This window comes from Glossina fuscipes, unplaced genomic scaffold (assembly GCF_014805625.2).
Source record: "Glossina fuscipes isolate IAEA_lab_2018 unplaced genomic scaffold, Yale_Gfus_2 171, whole genome shotgun sequence".
Lineage (NCBI taxonomy): Eukaryota > Metazoa > Arthropoda > Insecta > Diptera > Glossinidae > Glossina > Glossina fuscipes.
Window position 1 is genome coordinate 207,505 of NW_023998514.1, and position 25,188 is coordinate 232,692.

At 34.5% G+C, this 25,188-nt stretch overlaps 1 protein-coding gene across 2 annotated transcripts in view; it reads left to right on the forward strand.

Moving 5' to 3' along the window:
- Window positions 1-14,660, forward strand: part of LOC119641672 (Krueppel-like factor 6) — a 182,912-nt gene extending 168,252 nt beyond the window's left edge. For both annotated transcript variants that reach the window (XM_038040455.1, XM_038040456.1), the window contains exons 4-5: window positions 13,058-13,999; window positions 14,056-14,660. In XM_038040455.1, the coding sequence (XP_037896383.1) occupies window positions 13,058-13,999; window positions 14,056-14,228 (1,115 nt within the window). In that variant the 3' untranslated portion in view covers window positions 14,229-14,660. The remainder of the gene's footprint in view (window positions 1-13,057; window positions 14,000-14,055) is intronic.
- The last annotated feature ends 10,528 nt before the right edge of the window (window positions 14,661-25,188 follow it).

The following is a 25,188-nucleotide window of genomic DNA, read 5'->3' on the forward strand; positions in this document are numbered from 1 at the left end:
TGTGTGCAAATGTTGTAAATGGAATGAGGAATAATAATAATATAAGTGCCGCAATAATATATTTAAACATACTTCCAATCTGCTAACGCTTCAACAATTACCACATGAAGAAGAATAGGAAAATGTCTGGTAACATTTTGTGTTTTATTTAGCTAAAGTAGAGATTAAAACGTACTTATAGACTTAAAACGTACATGTTTAGGCAAATTGCTTGTATTAATGTTGAAGCTGAAATTGACATGTTTAAGAGTATTCGAAATTCGTATTCTACGTCGATAGTGTTTAAAAATCCCTCTCCGTCGGCATTTCAAAGTGTAGCAGTTATTTTCATGGCAAGTGAGAAACTATTGCATTTCGACTGCCAATGCGATTGTGTTGGCGGTCTAACATTAATTGAAAATTGTGTATTGTTGTCGGTTGTGTGTCTTCGCAACATGCATACATACGTGCACGTACTCACACGTAAAAATTTATCTTGTTTTCCTTTTACATTCCCGCAGATTTGTACAATTTGTTCATAAAAAGCAAATAAAGCAAACATAAGCGAACAATGACGAGACAGTTGCAAAAAACACTAGAAAAGAGCTGTTATTCGCGTACGAGCCGTAGACGCACATGTTATACACAAGAGTGTGGAAGTGACCGTATTGAGGTTCAGTCACTAAATTTATAGTGGGCTGGCAAAAAAGCTGCCCACATGCATTTATTATATAGTATAAATGTGCCGCTATACGAATTCAAGTGCAAACAGAAACATGAATGTGTTGCTGATTAACAACCACAATTTGTTAAATGCATGAGTCCAACCACAACTACACAGAAGATCCAGTTTAAGTTTGACAATCAATAAATAACTAACCCTTATCCTATTCAGCATATGGGAATGACCACATATGCATATGTATGCAAGTCTCGATCTTTCTTCTTAAACTACAAATTTTTTTGGGAAAAAAAATTAATTTCGTTAAAACAATCTATAAAATTCTTATGTAAAATATCATAATTTGTCTTCTATTAGAAATCTAGCCGCAACAGTTTTTTAAGCGATCCTGTATTTGTTTGCCGGTCAAGTTCGGACAATTTCCGTACTTATTTATTTAGTGCATTGCTTTGCATTCTCTCTAAGGGAATCCATTCTTGTATTTCGGTTGTCTATTTGAAACTTTTTCAGTCAGCGGATGTCGCTATACTGTATTTGAACTTCTGTTTGTAATACAAATACAAGAAAACTCGTCTCCAATTTAAGCGGCTTATGTTTGGCCCTGTTAGACTTGTCTTCCGTCTGATTACCTTTTGTGTGCGTAATTACAAAATCAATACATTATCACTTTCGATATTGGTTACGAAGCTATTTGATTTGCAATGCTTCCTTATTAAAGTAGCAGCAAATAACATTGAGTAAATGAACATGATGTACTTTACATTATTAAATGGTGTTCTACGTTCTTGAAAAACTACTATATATTGAAAGCAAACGGAGCCATTCATTTCAATGTCGAAAATGCAACATTTGCTTCTACTAGCTTTGTGTATATATCCTCCAGTTGCAGCTTGTTAAGCTTATTCTCTGGACACAGAAATAGAGTATGTATCTAAGTAAATCAAAAAGGTTTCTTTTCCATTTTGGGGATAAATACAGTTTCCCTGAGAAGATTTGCACGAAAAAAAATCAATATTTTAACCACTACGTCATATCTAACGGTAACAAAGAGCGCAAACTGTGGGAAAGTGTTCGTGGATTTGAACTAACTAGAGTCATATGCTTATTTATGGTATGTACGTATACACGCTTCAGTTTAAGATGCGTTTGCCTACAAATGTTCATATGTTGTTAACTTGCTTATAAAAAACGTTTGCGTACTCTTAAATGCAACATAGCACAAATATACATATATATTCGCTTATTCGTTTATTACGTTCAGGAGAGCATTTGCTTATGTTTATCATTATACATATGTAGACCCAACCACATTTTGCCAATCAAAAAACATAAACTTCAGTAACGGAAACAAGCAATGAAGACACCTGCAAATTTGCTTTCTGTTGCTCTAGGAGCCTTTGTGTATAGCAAGTAGTTTTGTGTTTAATAAAACTCGCCCATTCCTTCGATGTGACTAAAACGAAATAGAGATTCAGTTGTATCTCTTACTTTTAGAAAACCGATTGAAGAGCACTTCCGATTCATCACAATTTATATAAGAGTTTAGAAATAAAATTGTAATTTTTTAAAACTATAAAGTACATATTTGTCCAATACCAGGCCAACACATGTTTCTGCAAGTGCCATATTGGAATATATTGGGAATTCGAAAGTTGTTTTAATAATGTAGCAATTATTTGAAGAAAAATGTTTCGTTAGACGTGAAAATTTCCAATACAGGGTTTTAAACGCATATTTGTACAGCAGATTGTTAATCTTTTCGTCAACATTTTTAAATTTTATTTCGCTTTTATAAACATAACCTTTATAGAGGAAAAAAAAAGGCCCAAAAGCAACACAAGCAATATAATTTCGATCCAAATTGCTGTTCTCATTGGGCAATACCTGAAGTCTAAACACTTACGAAGCAAAAACAATTGATTACAATAAAAACAAAGGTATAAAAATTTGGCCGATATTTAGAATATTGCGTGCGCTTATTTTCTTCACTCCCTCAGTGCAAACAAGAGATGTTTCAAAACATAGCCTTCGTAAATGTGGGGTTTTCAATCGATTCAAAGTTTTCTGTGTCTGCTTTGTGTTGATACAAACGTAAACGTAATTTAAAGCAAGCGATGCTCTATATGATATAATCGCGTTTTTGCTGTAAACGTAGAAATGAAGACAGAAAATTAAAGTGTATGCCGAAAATGGGCGGTGGGTATCCATGGTTCGCCGCAGAGCGAATGTAGTTCGTTTCTTTATCTTCTTTTACAATTCCCCTGCGACTCGTGATTGCTTTTTGAGTTGAATGGCACTGCGATTCTCAACTGAAGATTGTGTGACCAGTGTCATAAAAAAGTGAATGTTGCCACAACAGATTAGGAAAGTGACGCATCTTCTTACAAACCTGTCGTTTAACTTTGCATATGAATTCGTTCAATTCCTTGTTAGCTGAAAGCAATGGTTTTTTATAGCAAGTCAAAAACACAGGTGCAAATATAGAGATCGCTTGCAGTCTGGCGTAAATCATTAATTGTGGATCCAAATAACTCACTCTCGTGCATTATAAGCTGGCATCAAAACACAGTAAATTGATTTTAAAATACCTAGTCGATAATAACTTATCAGTTACGACACGGAACGAAAAATATCTTACAAGTAACAGCAAGCTAACATATGAGCAAGCCACCCTGATACTCAGCAAACGTACGAAGTTGCTGTACATATAGCTACTTTCACATGTTGTTTTTTATGGAATCTCACATAGTGTGGACTACGATTACAAACAAGTAATTGTTAGGACCTTAGATTGCATTCAAAAGTGAATTTATTACATTTCATATATTATCAATGTATGTTTATTCAGATGCTATTCTGTGTTTTTATCTCTTCCATCCGTAAGTTGTCAAGCACAATTTTGCATAATTTGATATAAGGTTGAAGATGTCTCTAATACATTTTCCTAACACTGTTAATTAAATCGTAGATTAAATATTAGTTAACGCGTTTAAATTAGTTTGTTCGTTAACGGAAAACCATGGATTAGAAAAAAATTTTTTTAAAAATGTGGCCTGACACACCAAAAATCGAACGGCTGAACAATATGAAAAGGCTTTGAGAATAAAACATGCTATTGTTGGACGACTACAATGCATGCTCTTGAATCGTGATTTAGACAAGCTTTCTTTGCCGAAAGCTGCTATGATCTCGCGAATCCAGTAAACTGAATTTCTAATCATAATAGTAAGAAAAGTTCTGAACGAAAGTGGCGTTGAAAAACGCGATATTTAAACTTCTCGCGCTCTTATAGCGGAATAACGAAGGCATAAATTACATGGTAAGCTGTCAGAACGAAGTATTTTAGAGTATGGCATATCACATAGGGTGAAAAAATTTTCAATATGGTACTTCGGTAGAGAGTAGCTTGTATTGATTCGGGAGATTGGAAGAAAGTAGAAAGTAATAGTAGTAAAGCATGTCTATTTCTAAACCGTTAAAATCAAAACTTCTGAAAGTGTTTGATAGGCTTCGGCAACAGGGTTCTTCAAATCAAATCGCAAAAGTAGCGAAGGTCGAATATGCAATTTTGATCGTTGTTAGCGTCTTTGTTTACGTTAAATAAGTCAATAATACTAACTGGAAAACCGTTATTTTATGAAGAGGAAGTTTATGAACATTGACATGTGCAAGAACTTCCAAGACTTTCTGCCAAATTTGTATTCGATAGCTTCATTTTTGCGGCCAATGCAGACACTATACGGACGGACAAACAGCCCGATAGACTGACGGATGTGTCTAAATCGGTTCAAAATTTGGTGCCGATCAAGAATATATATACTATATGAGGTCTCTGAAGCTTCCTTCTGCAAACATTTTGGGAAAATCAGTACATCCCTTATCCTTTGGTGTTGGCTACAATAACTAAAAACATTTCGCCAACTTATGAAAAACGGCAAGGGCAAATACATAACACGACAACCATGCAATTGCGACCTCTATCAAATAGCTCAATAGGTTTACTAAATAGTTTGCTAATTCAGATAAAAGATTGACTTACTCCAAATATATAGGCGATGATATAAAAGATTTCTATAGAGCAATCGTCCCTTGATATGTTTGTATTCACCAACATCTATTTTTCAATGTGCAAAAATGGAAAATACTGTGTTCATCGGAGGGTGAGTTTACTTCGATGAGAATTAACATACAGGACCGCATATAAACAAATTCAGCATTTGTAGTATACTGACTAAAAAAATGAAGCTGTCAGATTAACATTCGGAAGAAAAACTGAAAGTTCTTGCACGCAAGTTGGTAATGAAAACGGGTCAAGTCTGCCGAGTGACACACCTGCAGCGCGACGTAAACTGAGAACACCTTTTTTCAAAAAAGTAGTTTTTATCCACCATTTATAGTGTACGATAAAACAAAATTGTGAGTTCTGTTTTAAGAAAAAGGTTGGTGGGAGTCAAATATAATTTTTCTACTTATTTTAAGTTTTATATTCCGATTTTTAGTAGAGATAAGAGCTAATCCACCTGCACCTTTATTGTAATCTTGGTTGGTGACGTTCAGCCTTTTATTCAGGTATGTTTTTCGTCCAAAAGTACCCTGGATATTTTGCTCGTAGATAGAGCGTCTTACCGTACGCTCATTATATGTTCGTTTAGTTCGCCTCTTAAAATTTTTTATGAATACCATTTGCAGAGCTTTTGGTTCCTACCAGAATGTAATTAGATGGAGCCTTGTTAACGTCTTTACTTTCCCTTTAGGCCTTTGAACTGGCGTTTCGCATTTTTTGTACGCAGACTGTGCTGAAGCGGACATAAATAATAAATAAATAAATATTTAATTAATTTATTTAGTGCTTGGAATTTTGACTTTCCAAATTATTTTGACATGTTTGCATTGTTTGTTATTATTAACCAAGAAACAAATTTCCACGAAGAGGTCAGCCAAATATTGTTTCACGAAATCACAATATTGGACAACTAAACATACGCACAATATAACCTAACGACCACCGTTCACATCAAAATGAAACGTAAAGATTGAAGCAATCCTTCAATTCAAACAATCATGCAATTGCTAATGTAAATATAATTACATATGCTAATGTGAATATAATTATGTATATAATATATATATGGATATAATCGTAAATACAATCTGGCATTTGTAGTTTCGATTGGTCAAGTTGATTTTTCTGTGCGAGTATATTTATCAAAATTAAGCTTTTCTTTTGAATAAACATAAAATAAGTGGTTTATTTAATTTTCATTAAAAATATCTACTTCCGTTAGAATTGAAGAAGTATTTTTATAACTTTCAGCAAGTTGTATTTTTACATAGAAAAATCTCTACTGCATGATAAAGCTAGTTCTGTAGTGTTGCCATGTTGACATATTAAGATTTTATATAGGATAGAAAAAGGAACAGACGAGAATAGAATACAGTGTTTTATTTCAACAACTTCCATGGTGGTATTAATAAAATAATTTGGAAAGTTCTGCTTTTTTATATTCTCTATATTACTTTAGCATTCCATTAATTGAAGCTTCATTTTTGTATTGATATTTGTCCTTTTCCTTTTTTTTCTTTTTTTGGTTGATTCTCTAACATGCTAATGGACCACCCTTTAGTTTGCTGTTATGATAAATGTCCTGATGAGAATCTCAATGAACGCTTTTTGTTATGATGATATGCGATTATGCATATCCAAAATTCATAGATTTTTTTGTAGGCAATTTAAACTGTTTTTAATGAGCCAAAGAGACTTCTTTGGGAATGCCCAAAGTGTAAGCGAACGAATTTAGCGTTTTGTAAGCCAACTAAGCAAACCCAAGGCGGGTGTGTAGAACCACGCCATGATGCGAGCATTTTGCCCCAAAAGCTCCTAAATTGCCAAGAAATGTCTGATAACCTTGAATACCTTGGAAGTTTCGGTTATTTTTCTACTTAAAAAGATGCTGTTAATGAGTATAAGCACATGCCGGCTTTGTCATTTCAGTTATTTCCGCAACTGTTGGGGTTGAACTTGCCTGATTCGTCTGCCTTGTCAATTCTGTCGGAGGAGATTTCTGACCGAGAATCGGCTAATTTACCAACTGATGAATCGCGATACCTACTGATTCGAAAGTATTAAATATACTGCTTAGTATCAGTTTGCAAGCAAAGCGTAATAAGAGACTTGATCATTTGGGTTAACAGATTTTAAATACTATAGCGACTGTAGCTAGTCATCTCTCAAATACTGGGCGTGGCTTGTCAAAAATTCCTAACAAATCTGAACATGTCCTCAGTCAGCGTACGGTTGTCACTTGTGACGGATTAGCCAGTGTTCCGGATGGGACTAGAGTTAATACAATACAATCGGCGAATGGACTACTGTTCACTCTACAACTATAGCCGTGCTCATATCATCCTTGGCCGTAAGCACTATAGTGAATGTTTTCATATATTACATAAAGGCTAAGATATGCGAAGCTGACATAAGCAAAATATCCATTCTTAGAAGAAACGTTTCTCAGCCCCAAAATATAGCGGCGTTTAAAATTTCATTACCTTCCTTGGTTTTCCTAAACATTAAAAGTAAAATTCTAACCTGGCGGCGAGTTATCCGAGGAGATCATTCACCGAAAAGCGAAGGTGAATATGATCTCACATGAACAAGCTGCTAACCCAATTAACTAAATGACACATTAATTCCTCTTCGCCCAAATACCCATGATTCAAATTTTAAATTATTTGGCATGAATAGTAATATTTTAGTGTGTAATTCTAATATCGTAGTGCTCGAAATGTAGTTAAAGGCCGATATGAATGAAATGTAAGTTTCTTGCCCTCATTTCTGAGTGTTTAGAAAAGACAGGATCAGCAAAACTGGTGGAGGAATATTGATAGGAGTTAGTAATTGTCCGACAATATCAAGAATTGTATCCTCCCTACATTGGGGCATTGAGTTTATTTGTCTAAAAATTAAACTAAGTAAAGGTACTCCGCATGTAGTTAGCTCTTACATTCCTCCTTCTTCAGACGTTACAATTTGTATCCCACATCTTTTCTTATTGAAAACTATTCTAGTAGAATGCAACATTAAGTTTAAAGTTTAGCATTGGGTGATTTTAATATATCTAAATTATTATGCAGTCGCAAGAAGAATCTTGGGTGTTGCACATCTCATTCCCATCCCGGCATATTCACGTACTTTTTGACGAAATCTCTGAATTGTATCTATTCCAAACATGTTTCATTCTGCGAGCGCAAAAGTTTCCCGGTGTGATCTCTTTTTGGCGTAAGCTAGATGATCTAGATATTTAGCTATCTTTTTCGATACGTTTAATAAAAATAATATTTATAAATAAAATTTAGTGTTTAATTGAGTTTAGTAAATAGTAGTTAGATAGCAATGCTGTGTTGGCTGAAGAAAATGGACGTGGTTTTATATTTTGAGGATATTAAAACGAATAATCCTAGCAAATTAATAATTATCATATATTAATTAACATAAAAAAATAAAATTATCCAAAAAAAAAAAAATCTACAAAATAGACTCAAAAACGTGAACTGGTTTATGAGTATAAAACAATAGCTTTAACTACTAGTGTACATTGAATATAAAATTTTACTCTCCGATAACAAAGTCTCGGCCGTAAACATTTGCTAAAAGGGACAAATGACAACTGGTCAAGGGCATGAAAACCATACCTCCACAAACCAGCACAAAGAAACCAAACGTTGGAGAATCGATTCACGAAACGAACGTAACAAAGTATAAAACAAATCAACAGCAATAGCTCAATAAATAAACCAACGCCAATAACAACAGAAACGTTTAAATAAACAATACATAATATAATATATAATATAATAGTAATGTAAATATATATACACAAAAACTAGTATATTACATCAACCATACATGTTCACATAGGTAAGCAATATCAAAAACGGCAAGAGCAATACGTTTAAAAGCAATATGTAACGAAGTAAAAGAATTTCTTAAAGAGTAAAATAATGCCTTAAGTCATAAAAACAAATATATAAACTAAAGCCTGTTTTTTTTTCTAAAAGATAAAAGAGAAGAGAATGAAATATTCCAAGTGTATATGTAAATGCTACGACGAGATAAATGGCGAATTCTGAAGTAGCATTAAGAAGCATAATAAAACTCCACAAAAGCAACAATACTTATCACATAAGAAAGATTATAGGAATCATGTTCTGGACATCAGGATACATAACGATGTTCATGTATGTAAAAATTATGGATTTTTCAGATAACATTTATTTGTCATATTATATTTTTTCTCATATAAAATGCACAATTTTTTTAGGTTATAATTCGTATATACTTTTTCATACATATATTTTTATATTGTATATATAGAAATTTATCAAAAATACTAATCTTCACTACAAAAGCAATCTTTATATCAAAAATAGTAATTTTTACATGTTGTTACTCGCGCAAAAGCGAAATTTTATTAACATTTATGCATTATTTTGTTCCTATTGATTTGCATTTCGCTTTTACAGAGTACTAGTTGATAATTTTTTTTTTCTATTATTCGTAAATGTTATCTAGGCAAAATTAGAAGTTTTGAGTACTTCGCACATGAAGTTTAAAAAAGATATCTTTAAAAGTTCCTCTTTTATTTTCCTTATAAAAGCGGCAAATAAAATCGACACAGACAACGTGTGGTTTTATTGCTTTATTATTTCCTTTTCTTTCATTTTTCATCTCTCTTCCAAATACACCAATATTTCGGACCTGTAAATTTTTTCCGCAGGCTGCCAGTCTTCGCCGCTGAGCTTACAACCGAAAAGTCAAACGTTATGCAGCACACTACGCACACAGTTTGTTGTTTAACCGCGCACCTTTGGAATAACCCACGAGGAGTGACCTTTTCAACTTGCTTCATATCTCCATTTTCAAGTCGATCGTCTACAAACACTAGTCCCTTTCTTCAACGTTCTCTTCTTATAACCCCTCTAGATAACCACTGTGCCCGTACGTATAACGGACATAGTCTATGCAATCAGGCAATGAAAAAAAACAAAAAATAAAGCAAACTTTGATGCTTACGTTTCATTGCCTTCTTGAAAACAATATCTCTAAATAAAATTTCTTTCACAAACGCTTCTTATTTAAGAGAAGAAAACTTGAATTATTTAGAACTGCTTTGTCCGACGTGGAATTTGACGGTTATGAAATTGATTTATCTTTGTCTGATATATGCAATGGAATTTTTTCTTCTATTTCCCTCGGAACACTATTTATCTAATTTTTATTGAGCTTACACTAATGTACATTTTCTTTATATTACGTGATTTGCAGTTTTGTTTCATATCAAAAACAAGCAATAAAGACCAATTAGTTTAAGGTTGAGATATATCGATCAAATTGTTTCACTACCCAAAAATATATATAATATATATATCCAATTATATCTACCCAATCATATTTATGTCTAATTAACGAACAAATGTGTTTACTTTTACATTAATTTCCTTATTGTTATTTTTTATTATTTGTTGCTTACATTTACCTTGACTTCTTTATTTTTTTATATTGTTACGAAAATCCCAAATTCAGTTAAGTGTCAGCTAAGTAATTTTCGTAAGAATAAATTTCCTAAAGAAGGGAAAACCAAATGAACATTCGCAGGCGCCTCATGCAGCTGCAGGACAATGAAAACGATTAGTGGAAAAGCAAACAGGTAAAAGCTAAGTGCATAAATTTAGATATAGTAACATTCTTGCAAAATTGTATATAAATCGAATATTTGTGAAAAGTAGAGTTAGTCTGGCAAGAACGTAGAAGTTGAGAGTACGGCCAAAATATATCGTAAATAAATATTCCTACTGTTGTGAAAGACAAAGTAGTAACATAAAAGAACTTTGAAGTGCATTTCTCTTGATCAAAATATCCACGATCTAGTGATACGGACTGTATCATAGCAAAAGCGAATTTCATAACAATATTTTCCTGTAAACCAATAGGGTAGAGCGGTTGTCCGTTGTGTTTACAGCTTGGGAGTTTTTAATAAGAAAACGAAAATGACGCCCCATTGTGACAGCACCATTAGTGTTTACTGATGATGTAAAGATCGTTCTTTGTTTTAAGTCAACAGTTCAGACCTGTTTACTTGCATGCCATCTTACCAATTTTCTACCATATTAATATCCTCGAAAATATATCAAGTTTTATAGATGATAAATTGGTTCTAAATTCAAGTTTAGCCTACACGTTGATGCAACTGTGAAGAAGGTTGAATCTGCCCTTGTTTTTGTCAGGAGATGGTCAAAAGGGTTCAAAGTTTCACATGTCTGCAACCCTTTATATACCTCGTTAGTAAGGCCGCCTCCAGAGTACTCAGTTCCTGCTTGATCACCAAGTTGTAAGTGTTAAAGAGACTTCTTAGAATCATTTCAAGCCAACCTGTTGAACATTGCATAACGTGAATTAAGTTGGTATTCTAGTTTTTCCCTTTATTTCTTTTTTTTTTATTGTCAAATCATTTATCCATTTATTTAGTCGTTGACCGTTATGTTCCCTCTTTTAAACTGTATCAGGAGTATTATTTTAGGCCAATAGCTACCAGATAGATTACCTAACGCCACTTCTCTATATAGAGTATTGTGACGCGGCTGTAGGATATCTATAACTGTTTCATATACATCTACGTATCTAAGTTTTTATATATTGCCAGCCAAGTTAGCAGTAGTTGTGCAGTTACTTTATTAATTAATTAATGGTTATGCGAAAAAAGAAAATAAATAAGTGATAAATTTTACCCATTAGTTTTATTTGACGCGGAATATGCTGGGCTCCTGCAGCTGTTGTTGTTGTTGCTATGTTGACATTATATATATATTTATTTTGAAACTTTTGTTTTTGCTGTTAATCCGTCTAAATTCTATTTAACTACTTTAAAAAATAATGTAGCCTAGATAGCTACAATTTTCAAAGAATAAAAAGCTTTATTTTTGTTTTAAAAATTTTTAGAAGAAGAACTTCTTATTTATATGAAATTCCTTTTTGGAAAAAATTGGAAAACTATAAACGGACAAAAGTGAAACTTCTTCAAAAAAAAAGCATCTTTAACTACAAGCATATTTCATCAACAAAAAACATATTGAGTGGAATACCACTACGAATGTAATTGTGAAGCTGACTGGAAATTTTTGAAATGAATAATTACATGTGATTGCTTTCTTACGAGAACATTTGCATCTTGCGGATACACCGGTCCTAAATTGGCAGGTGAAGGAATTCTTCGCGTCGATGGCTAAAAATTATGGTGGAAAAGCGGGGAAGTGGGTCCCACTACATTGTATAAATTGCTACTATCCAGCTCTTCCGTGTGCGCTCTCAATTATGCGATCAGTCCGAACCTGGAGTCATAGGATAGATCTGTACAAATTATTATATCAATTGTAACTTAAACCTTGCGACATTCGTATTAATTATATTTCCGCCACATTTTACGTTATGAACCTTTCTGTACAGTTGATTTTTGTGCTTTAGCTTTGCAATTTTGCTGCTAAGTACGGTGTCTTTCTTTAATTTTCTTCTATGTCAATATTGCATTACGGCAATGATTCATAAGTACATGCATTAGGTGTCCTCTGCGGATACTGGGTACCCCAAAAGAGGGCAGCAGAGAAATGCTGAATGTATACAGATTTAAATAGGATCGCATTCTAAATCAGCCCTAACGCGTCTATGAATCTTGATAACATATTGGCGTCTCACGTGTTTGATTTTCGGCAAAATTATCCCTTCACTTAAATCCACAAGGATGTCTTTTGGGTATTTTTTCATTAACCTCTCCTTAAACGGAGACAATGCGAGCCCAAAATCAAGCACCATCTTTTCTCTTTTTTTGTAATCTTTTTAGCCGAAATCTTTCCCTGAAAAGCTTCCCGCTTGTTTACATCCATACAAGCGCATCTACTTGTTTCTTTATCGAAGTTTTATCTCGAAAGGGTGATGTCGCTTTCTTTTAGCTTACAATTCTGTACGATATTCTCTTCATTTATATCTTCTAAGATCGAATCATTTATATACATCTGCAAATATGTACTTATAGATGACTATGTGTCGAAGTACATATGATATCTAATTATGTGCAAAGGAGATTCAATGATATAACGGACAAAAAAAGAATTGGAGCAAGTATAGTTATTTTAAAGGCGATGATTTTTGTAGTAAAATCTTTGCAATATCTTTGTGTTTTATATTTCAGTTGACTTTTTATATACCCTAGAGAAACAAATTGGTTGCAATGCACTAAGCGTATAAAAAGCAATTTACTTGTCTAGAATTTCTGAAGCTCCAATGATTTAATCTATTATTTGCTTTTTATTAATATAGCTATATGGTTTCATTTCTAATTTTCTTTAAAGGATCTCAGCAAAACTACAAGACATCAGGTGGTTTAAAGTCTAATATTGACTTGAATTCGTGGAAAACCTCGTATCGCATAAGTTCAGGAAATCCTTTCAGCGGTAGTAGTAGCAACAGTTCTAAAGTTTCATCTTCATCTACCACATCATCAACATCATTGACCGTCAATCGGCAGTCAAGTGCAGCAATATCTAAATTGCAGTTACCACCGTTTTTGGCCGGAGCGCCGTTTCTCTTCGCTTATCGCCGCTTAAAAGAAGAAAATAATAATAATAATATTGGCTTTTCAGACCACAGTGATAATAATGTGAACAGTACACTACCCTTGCACCATTTGGGTGCTAGTATTGAGGCGCAAGTGTTGCATGCCAGTTCGTCAAGGGGAAATTTTTCTGCCACCACTTCAGCTAGTAGTAGTTCATTTTGTCAAGACTACGATCGAAAGTTTAGTTTACTAAGCTTGTTTAGAAATCCGTATAAATACAGTGAACGCCGAGCTGTTAACAATACGCCATCTGTCTTAGGAGCAGGAACGACAACGGCTGTTTCTCCATCCCATATTTCAATATCGAGTTCTTCTTCTTCACTTATTTCTAGCTCTCAGTTTACTCCACTTGGCTACAAAGCTCAAAATACTAACCCTGCTAATACTCCGGCTTGGAAATTGATTTCCACAACCCAGCAATCTTCGGCCTTTAATCATGCCTTTCAAGGAGCGTTCTGTGCCCTTAATAACAATGATGACCGTAAGAAAGCTTTTAGCAGTATTGTTTCTGGTGGAAGCAGTACATTTGGACGTGCTGTTGAATCACGCAGCAATCCTTCAGCTTATGTTTATACCGATTTCTCTAAAAAGAAGGTTCATAAATGCGATAATGAAGGCTGCGAGAAGGTTTACACTAAAAGTTCCCACCTAAAAGCTCATAAACGCACTCACACCGGTAAAAATCAGGTCCCAATTGTCTGATTACTTTATTTTGCATTCTTTGTTTTTCAGGTGAAAAGCCGTATGTATGCACGTGGGAAGGATGTGTCTGGCGCTTTGCTAGATCGGACGAATTGACCCGGCATTATCGTAAGCACACCGGTGTTAAACCATTCCGCTGCCAGCTGTGCGCACGATCTTTTAGTCGTTCCGACCACCTTTCTTTACATATGCGGCGGCATTAACAATTTTTTCTTCTTAGTAATAATATATAGGCAAATTGTTTCTGCGAACGTAGCAAATTATTCATATATAAAATTTTATTTATTTTAAGATAAATTTTGTGCTTTAAGTGTTTTTAGTGCTGTTAGCAGATGTTGATGTTAGCTATCGTAATGCGCTCTACAATTTGAACATTTGGCAGGGCCCTTCCATCTGCCTTTTCTTTTAATATTACTGCATTTTTTGTTTTAATGTGCTGATAATTTTGCTCCAAATTCGTTTGCATATTCTAAATTTGACAAAACTAACAATAATTTTCGCAGATGTGAGTTGGGCGACCTTTTTTTCAGGCGTATATAAAGACTTAATATGTATTTCAACCGTGAAATCTCATAGACACGTATTGTAAACTATAAAGAAAACAGTGATAATGTTATAAGTGGTGCTACTTGATTTTTCATTCAGCTCGTTGTCAACGTAAAGGGTGGAGCTCTTGAAAACGTGCTATGAAAATTGAGTACAATTGAGTACAATTTCAGAGTTATGTCGTTCGTATGCTTATATGAAAGATCACGGCAATCGCAAGTAGTTAATCTTAAACTTGTGCAAGTTAAAATACCACATTATTCGGCGACACGCATCTTTGCTTAGAGTGCAACATTCCATTAAACTTCAGTTTTCAGGTAGAATTGATCAATTATAATATATTATCATAAATCATATAATTTTGGTACTAATTAAAAATGCTTTGTAGTGAGCTAGAGTAGCAATTGAGAATTTTAATTTCCTTTTTCAATAGTGCACTTAGAGAAATCAGCTTGGACAAATGAAAGGAATGATATTTTGGACCGTTTAAACAGGCTAATTATAACAATTTCACTTGTATTTTCTATAGTAATATGTTATGCAAGTTTGCAAGTAGTTAGTTCAATTTTGTAAATATATTAAAAAATAATTAAAATGTAATTTTGTTTTTCTTTTTTTAAACTTGGGCTTAATATAATGCATTGAGTTTAAAATTACACTTGAAGCTATAGCTTTTATATATCTATTTATTTGAAAACTTAATTATTAAAATTCATAAAAATAAAATACATTTTTTACTTTTTTTGATAGTAAAACCAAAAGAAGGCAACAAGGATCTGCGTAAGTACGTATAAATAGGATTGTCTAGAAATTCTACCTTTTTAAGAATTTAAGCTGATTATTTTATTAAATATTGGTGGACTAGAAGCCACTCATTTTGAATAGTGTACTGCCATGCTTGCGGAATTTGTTGTCGCAAGATCGCAGTGATCGGAGTGATACTCATCTTTTTCTGATTCGTCTGCTGGTTTTTTACACACCCAGCGGATAGAAACCTTAACATATGATTTTGAAAATTTGTACATCGTAGGTACTACACTGTTTTCAGCCATCCGATCGACACTTAATGTGCCATAATCTTTGTAACATGCCGTGAGATCTAAGGTTTTTTTCTTTCGATCTCCTAAACTAGAACAGAGTGCTTATTAACCTTTGTGAAGTTAAGTTGAAGGCCAACCCAGTGTAGCACTTTCATGGCTTAGTGAAAGCGTGCTAGTTCCTGAATGAAAAAATACTGTTAATGGCGTTCTTTCACTGAGCAAACCTACGAAGAGAGAGAAGGGTCTTTCAACAGCACAAATCCGGTTGCTAGGAAACGAAAAACCAAGGCTTCGAAATAAAGATCACTACTTTCTGACTAACTAGTTCAATAACTTTGCTAAGACTTGTGCGCAAACCTTGAAAACATGACGGGAAGCAAAAGCCTTAAAAAAATGACACCCGAACTCTGAGAATTTCGTAACGGTTGTTTTTCCTTTTAGAAGGCCATGCTGAAATGAAAAAATAGAGGATGTGTTAGCGATATTGTTGAGTAACATTTCGTTCAAATAACTCAACTTGGCAATACATCCATATTTCTCGATGGGATGTAAGTAGAAATTCAAAATATATTAGTGTTTATCAATTCAAATGTTTCGTGCCTATTGACACGAATTTGTTTTAAATGTACATTTTCAGTGCTTGTAAGTAAAAGGTGATTGTGAATGTTAGAATACATATTCAATTTCAACATAATAAGTCACCAAGTGTCGAAGTTTTATCGGCTTTTTATGCAATATTAACTTAATGAATAACATAATTATTTCGACCAAATAAGCAATTTTGCTTTACACGAAAACAATGGTGTACCACATTATTGATTAAATATCACACATCCTTCCATGCGTTAACCAACTGTCAACGTAGTTTGAGCGTCTCGGTCATATGGTCATATATCTAAACTTGAATTTTGAAGCTTGCAATACTAAAATCACGTTTTGAGTTCAAATGATGTTGAATTCCAGGATTCGTTATATATTTTACACTGCGTAGATGTCAATTTGGTGAACTGCGTTGCATTCGGATCTGACGTTGACGAGTAACTGGAGTTCTCGATGAGCTTATATTTTGGGAGATGCTGATATGACAACTCCGAGAAATTTCGAGCAAGCGTGCAGTTTGAGAGTAGTGTTGTTGCTATAGCTTGTTCACATAACACATGAGTAAAGTCATATTTAAGGACATCGTCTCCTTTTATGGTTAACAAAAAATTCATTCTAAATTTAGTGGGATGTTTTTTTCCGCAAGCTGTTGTTCCTTGCGCATTTAATAATGTTGAATATGTCCGGTTGCTGAATATAGGCCGGTTTCACTTGAGCATATTTCGGCGTCAAAGTTGTATCGCATTAGAGTCCACAGCGTATGAATAACAGTTTTCTGGATTCATGTTAGTGTCGAACTGCATGTTTTTGTAACTATCATATTTATGGAGTTAGGAACAGGAAGTAGATAATAAAGCTTAAATTGGTCGTGATCTGTTAATGGCAATGATATGGTAAGTACAACATATGATTCTGGGTAAGCTCACGTTTTTTTCAATGTATATGCTGCCAACATCAAACGGTTGTGGCCTGTGGATTTCAATTTCACTTTTGAATTGCGTTTGAGTTAGGAGCGTTGGATTAATTTTCCCTGATGAGTAACAATCAAAGTGTCCAAAATACATTTTCGCATTTTTTTCAATTTGTTGGCTATGAACCAGATATGCATAAAGCCTAAATTAGAGAGTTGAGCTAATTTGATCTGATATCCTTCCTTTTGATTTCTGCTTGTTTTATTTTTTCTTGAAGAATATCAAAGTTGATATTAGCGCAAGTCAGCCTTGTTTAATGATGTTCATTGTAAAAACAAAAATTCCATGTTTTACAATCTTGAGTACGAATCGATCGTGTTCCTGCAGATTTGCGAAGGTTGATGAAAAAATAATTTCACCACCAAAATCGGGCTAATTTTGCAAAATTTTTGAAATATTAAAATTAAAAAACGGGTGAAGCTTTTATGAAACTATTTTAATTGAATATTTTTATACTAATATAAGTTAATTTATGATGATTTTATTGAGTACAATTTTTTATTGAAAAAATATATTTTATTTTTCATTTAATAGAAATTAGTCGGAATATTTAGTTTTAAAGTATTGCTTATAGAAATATTTAGTTGAGAATGAACACTCTTGAAAAAAAAATTACTAAAATTATTTATATAGTTAAAATGTTTATTTGGTTTAAATTCAATAATTTATTTTCAAGGAGATGAAACTAAATTTTTAGAAATTTTTAAGGATTTGAAAGAAAAAAATGGAAGAATTACTCGGTGTTTCGTATCGTAACATAAGGTCCTGTATTGTCGAAGAAAGGAAGGTTTTATTTTAACTCTGAAAAATCTTAGCTACGACAAGGAACTATAAAACAAACTTTTGCAAAGAACAATGATAGAAAGAAACCTGTAGAAACCTCTTGCAGTGATATACGCAAACGTTGTAACCAGCAGCAAAGTTCGGTATAATATTTTGGTAGTGATACATTTTATAGGGTTTAACTCACTTAAGGCTTGTAGCCCAGTTTCATAAAGTAATATGCCACAAGCTATAATTATACGATGAAGATATTCTGTCTTCTCTTATAAGAAGTAACATAGTCGTATACTGCATTTTGTAACAAGGATTTAAAATTCAATATCAATATGTGCATTTACAGCTCCTTTAAGATCTCACTCTACGTAATGAAGGACAAAAAAATGTACGCTTAGCGTTGTCTTTTGGGCGTATGTATGCTTTAAAGTTTAGAATAGCTCTTTTGCTTGAGTCAAAAATTTAAAACAATCACAACATAATCTAAATTTTGGTGAACACTGCTAGCTGTTGCTTTAAAGTGAAATTTCTTAATGTTATTTCAAATGGCATTTAGTTTTAATTTCTATTGAGTTTTTTTGATGGGTGCGCCTTTTTTTTGTAGAGTTGCAGTTCTAACAGTAACATGTATATGATAATATGGTCGCGAATTATTTCATCAGTAAAATCTCAACAACATTGATCGGCAACCTAACTTATTTTACCTACATTTTTCGCGAAAATATCCAAGCAAATCTTTACGGTTGATCAGGCAGCTTTTATGTGTTACTTTGAGAAAAAATGCTCTTATAGTATGAAGATTAATTAACCAAAGGTTTGATCCTCCAAGTCTCTAGTTCCAAATAACCTTTGTTATAGATCAAATAACACTCAGCGCTCAGGACAACGATTTCTTCTTTTCCACATAATTTTGTTGTAAATATGAATAAAAATTGATTTTGTCTTGATTTGATTTTGTTTATAGAAATTGTGAAAACCTGATATAAGCGGCTTTCCGTTGCTTTTAAAGACTTGGCTTTTGACTATTTTGGTTTGCATCTACCCTGTTGTTCTTTCTTTAAAAAATGAATTATTGAACAAACAATTTGATAATAAACTTCTTATCTTTCAGACACCCATTAAGCAGATTTCTGGGTTGAAAGGTGTTAATTGAGGGGCAGTGCTGCAAATATACGCCGAATTAGTGAAAAGATTAAGACTCATATGCGTGCGCTGCAATCTATATACACAAAAAGAAAATTGCGGATGGATTCTTTCTGCACTAGATCACATCAAAATTTGATACACAGTCACGAGCGAAATGGGCAGAGTGTCTGCTTATCGACAAATCTCCATCTTGAATGGTTGCTGGATAACGAGTGCCGCATACCACAAAATAAACAAAGTTATCAGGCAGCTAAAATTTCAAACCATCCAGCCAACAACAAGGCTTGCTCACATAATCGTAGTGATCTCGTGTGATGGATAGCGCTATCGCGTTCTTGTACACTTAATGCACTAGTTGCTTAAGCAAAGAGCACACAATGAAAAATTGCAAATTCCGTCATTGCCGTCGTTGGCAAGCAAAACATCATTCATTACTGGCCTTCGATATTGATTTCGTTGAGTTCGCAATCTACAATTCTTTTATCGACTATTCCATCTCAACCCCCAACTCTTTGCTATCTTCAAATGTGTCGTTGGCTACAGCAGCATTCTTGGTAAAAAAGGTAGGCTTACCCGCACACTTCATCACAATTCATTTATCAAATCAACGTCAACTAGGAAAAAAGAAATCTGGCACAGGACATGGTACTTTTGTCGATATCTCCTTACAATCGAAGCATTGAAATTATTTAGCTTCGATATCAGCTGCCTGCTACAAGTTTATCTGTCTACTATTAGCACTAAAGTAAGAAGCTGGAATATATCAAAAAACTTGCGAGTAGCCCTTTATTTCGCAAACCGGGCCGTAAAGACCCTTTAGTTAATTGATGTTTTTTAGCCAAACTTGCTTTGCCCACTTTGCACAAAAGGTTACTCAGGTGGTCTCTAGTGGTGGATTTCCTACCTGAAATTCTTGGCCATTAGCAACCAGCAAAGAGCCACCAGAAGTGTAAAGACAAGAACTGAGTCGCATTCCCACCAATACTCAAAGCCTATTAGCTACTACGCCGTTGTGTGCAAAACAAAGCAGGACAACCATAAAATTAACAACCATTTTGGCTCTTTAGCATAACCATTATTAAGCTTTTCATTAAACGACATATACTATTCCAGTACTACGAATACATCAAAGCTACTTAATACACTTTTACGTTTTCGTTTCTATTTGCAAGATCTAGACAATCTACAATGTATTACTCAGAGAATCAGACATGACGGCATTAAAACTCACAACTTGAATACCATCACTTCTAGATCTAAACCATAAGTCTTTTTACAACAACAAATAAGCCGTTTTACTTTTCACTACCAGATTGCGAACCATTCCTCAAATTTCATGATAGACCTGGAGGTTTGTTCATGTTTGTGATCCTAAAACTGGCAGTTTATATTTTTCGTTTTCGCTTGCAGTAAATGTAGCAACAATGCGCTCTAACATGTCTGCTATGCCTTGCTTTCATGATCTCCTCAGTCTAATTCGACCAATAATTACAAATGTGAAAATATTTATTCAAGCTTTGTGAAAAAACTGTGTATAGTGGAATGAGAGCGTACCTTATCCCATGGATGGATTTCATGTCTAATTTTTCCGTTTATATTTCCCTGTTTTATATCCATATTAAAGCAACCAATACAAATTTATCCGCAAAGTTGTGTCTTTCAAAACTGATCATAAAAATTTGAATATAACGTGAATCTTGTTTGAATTTGTTTGCAAGTGCGATAGATGGTAATATTTTGTTTGCGAAAATGACCTGTATGCCTGTGAAAAAGCAACTATTACATTACGTATGTAAGCGCGGAAAAGACATATTATAACTACGTTAAACTAACTTAAATTTTATCTACATTATTAGGTGCTTAGATGTATTTTGCTAAATTTTTCCTTTGAAAAAGGCGTCTTTTGATAAAAATTTGTACAATATATATTGCCAAAGATATTTTCAACATTTTCTATAACTTTTTCGCTTCTTCTCTGCGATCAAGACATCAACCTACTTTCGCACTTCTTCAGCATTGCGAAACCGCGTGCAAGCCAAGCCATTCTGCATCGATTTGGACAGGCGGTAATCAGAAGGCGCTCTGTTTAATGATTAAGCTGGATGCGGCCGAACTTCTCGCTTGAGGCACAACAGCGATGAAACTTTCGAAACGTCTGGGCGAGCGTTTTGATGCAAAAGGATGACTTTCTTTTGACCGCTATTTCTGGTCTTTCTTGCAACAACACAATTTGTTCAATTGAGGTCGGCAGACATCCTCGTTGACAGGTTCATTCCGCTTTTGCAGCTCGTAGTACACTACACATTGCCGATCCCACCATATGTACAAAAAAACGTTATGCGGTCGATGTGGACACTTCTCCTGGACTAACTCATGACTTTGTTCGTCTGGCATTGTCGTAGTAGATCCGCTTTTCATAACCATTCACCACATAAAAATTTTCTTTTTTGCACGGCGAGCAATGAAATCGCAAAGTTGAAACGGTTAAAAAAGGTGTTTTCAGTCAATTCGTATGGTAGGGATTTTTCTTTCTTTCTGATCTGTAAACGTCTAAAAACAGTTGATTCATCAACTGCCAACCTTTTCGAAAGTCGTCTAAGGATTTAAACCTGATTTTCGTCCTTTAAGTGTTGCAATTCATTGTCTTCGAACTTTTTTGGTCCTTCAGGCTATTCTCTGTTATTGATATCGAAATCACCACCCCATCATGACAATTAGGAAATGATGGAGCGGCGCCACCATAAGCCACTAAAAATGTTCCATGAACTTTAGCATCAGATTTCTGCAATTCGAACAACAAGAGTAATGAAGGTGGCAAATGCCATTTTGAGAGTTCCAAGATCAGCGTCTCTATTCACTGAATAACTCAATAACGCTGTATGACAAACGGTTATATTATGCAGAGAAAGCCCAAAATAATTGAATTTAATTGTTGTATACACTGATATTTCGCGTTACACATTCAAAATCAAATCAATATACATGTAAGCGCTTATTTCTGATATCATACGTTGCGTTTGCATAGGCAACACGGAACTAGTAGTTTGCATAGGTACCAACAACGACTTTCGCTAAAATTAATCGATATCCCGAGTTTGGCAACTGCGCGTGGGTTTTATAGTCGCGTTTTATTCTGTGCAAGAAACATTTCAAATTCTCAGTGTATTTCTTAGTTTTTTGGCTTTATTCGTGTCTAAAACATAAAAATTCTTTAAAAGTTTGTAATTTAACTTATATGATATATTAATCTTTTATGTGAAAAATTCATTTTGGTTTTGTGCAATCACCACTCTTGGCAAAAGTCTCTGTTTTTTCTACTTATCTTTGTTTACACTTCGTTTGGCTTTCGCTCTATATTTACAGTTGCAACGAAAGTGAGAAGTTTGCTTTACTTTGCTGAAAATTTGCGTTGTGGAATTTTTAAGTTTTTTTGTCCTTTTTTTTCTTCATAAGCTCCTTTTGTTTTGGACATGGATTGTTTATTTACACCATGTTGTGCGAAAACAGGCTCTGAATCTGAACGATTCATGTCGTGTTGGCTCTGCGATCGTTTTTGCAATGCAAAGGGTGCTGGTATTATTGACCGTCCTGCTGGTGCAGTCCTTGACACCTCAAAAGACTTACGATAGTCATGTCGTGACTATAGAAAGCGGGACATAGATTTCTGCCAACTGTGCACAGAGACGGGAAAGTATTTCTCAGATTTGAGCAGAAATCTTGGCTCCTTGTGGGAGAAATTTGAAATAATTAAGTCTAAGTTTGATTGATTGATCGTTATATTAAGCACTCGTCTTCTTCCCCAGCTAGCAAATTTACAACTCGTGGCGTAGCGTGTGGTTCGTCATCTCTGGCTTCTCCTAAGTCTGATTCGTTGATACAGGTTAGCGCCTCCACAAAGTCTACAAAAAACGTTAGCGTTTCTGCTACTGTTACAAATAAGCAGGGAAGTCCCTCTGGTTTGAGCTATGCTGAAGTGGCAAAGATATCTCCTGCCATTGGCGTCAATCAACCTACTCAGGCGTTATCGCCTAAAACTAATAATGAGAATAGTAAACCGCCCTCTCCCCCTGGGTGTTGGAGTGTAAAGGCTGGTCGGAAATGTGGGCACGTCGCACAAGCTGCTCATGCAAGTGTGGTTACTCCTTCTATATTGTCACCAACTGAAATCTCCCCATCCATGAACCCTACTGCTCCTAGTACACATGATATTTGTTTGAAGGGAGTTCCTCCCAGAAAGACTATATATGCGTCGAGACTGGCACCTGATACGTCTGCGGATAACATAATAGTCATCTGGCGGCGAAGGATCCATCTGTCAATTTAAAGAGTGTTAGCGTTTTTAAATTGGCTCCTTCTCAACCTAGAGAAATCTCGTCTTTCAAAATTTTAGTTCTGACTGAAAACATGGATATGTTTTATTTATTTTTATTTTATTTATTCCACTTATACTAGAAACTCAACTAAACAAATAACAGTCGAGATAAATAGGCTCTTAATGCAAAACTAATATTAATTAACAATAAAATTGAGTATAAGCATAATAAAACAAATAAGAAGAATAAAAAAAGAAAAAGAAAAAAGAATGTACACTATCAGCATAGGGACACACTTACAACCGGTACAGGACCAAATTTCAAATGAACCCCTAAGCCATCGCAAACATGCATAAGCCTGGCAACCGATAATAATTTGACAATAATTCACTTTCGAAACGTAACGACTTTTTAAGGATAAAAGCTAGTTTAAATACGACATAGGTAAATCGCGCGTATTAAGCAATGTTGCTTTAATGGACTTTAAAGAGTCCGATAACGAGAATAAGTGGTAGACGTCATTTAGGTTCTCGCACACGACTCTGAGCGGATTGAACAGCTCATAATTAAATTTACACTGATTAAGCTTAACCAAGATAAAATGCCTAGAGAAGCGGTTAGGGACATTAAAGCTTATTTCACCAAGTAATGAAGGCGAGTCAATAGCACCATTTATTACTTTAATTAGAAAGGAAACGCCAAGAACAAATCTACGTTTCTCAAGAGACGGTAGGGACATTTTCATACGGAGGAAGAGAGGCAATCGGATCCCAACCTAAATTTCTAAGGGCAAACAGCAAGAATTGCTTTTGAACAGATTCAATTGAATCTACGTAGCACCTATATGAGGGAGACCACACAACTGAGGCATACTCGAGTATGGGTCTAACCAAACACATGTACAGCCTTTTCGTAATGTAGGGATCATCAAGCTCTTTGGACCACCTTTTTATAAAACCAAGCGCGGACCTGGCTTTGCTAATCGAGAGCTCAATATGCAATTTAAAACGTAACCTATGGTCAAATAGAACGCCTAAATCTGTAATCGAATCGACGTCCTCCAACTTATCCGAATCTATGAAATACTGAGTGATGAATGACTTTCTTCTTGAATGAAAGCTTCCTACATTTACTCAGATTTAGTTTCAGGAGATTCAAAGAGCACCATGCAACAAAATTATCCAAATCACCTTAAAGCTGATGTGATTGCGATTCAACAGAGAAGGAAGAAAACAGTTTCACATCATCAGCATACATTAAGATCTGGCTGGAATTAACCACCGATGGGAGATCGTTAATGTATAAACTAAATAAAAAGGGGTCTAAGTGACTTCCTTGAGGTACGCCAGACGTAACGGGGAATTCATCCGAGCTAATGGAATTAAACAAAATTCTGAAGGATCTATTGTGCAGATAAGAGCTTATCCATTTCACTAAGTAGGGTGGGAAACCAGAGGCTTGGAGTTTAAAGATAAGTAGTCTATGGTTATCAAATCATATCAAATGCTTTGCTTAAATCAGTGTAAATAACATCTGTGCGAGCGCCACTAGAAAAGGCCTTGAAAACATGACAGGTAAACTCTAACAAGTTGGTGACTGTAGATCGCCCTGTACGAAAGCCGTGCTGGTGCGGAGAAATATACGAATTAATGGCAAAGGCCAAATGCTGAGTCACAATACGCTCGAACAACTTGGTCAAGACACTCAACTTGGCTATGCCTCTGTAGTTCTCAACAAATTGTCTACTTCCACTCTTGTGGATAGGAATAA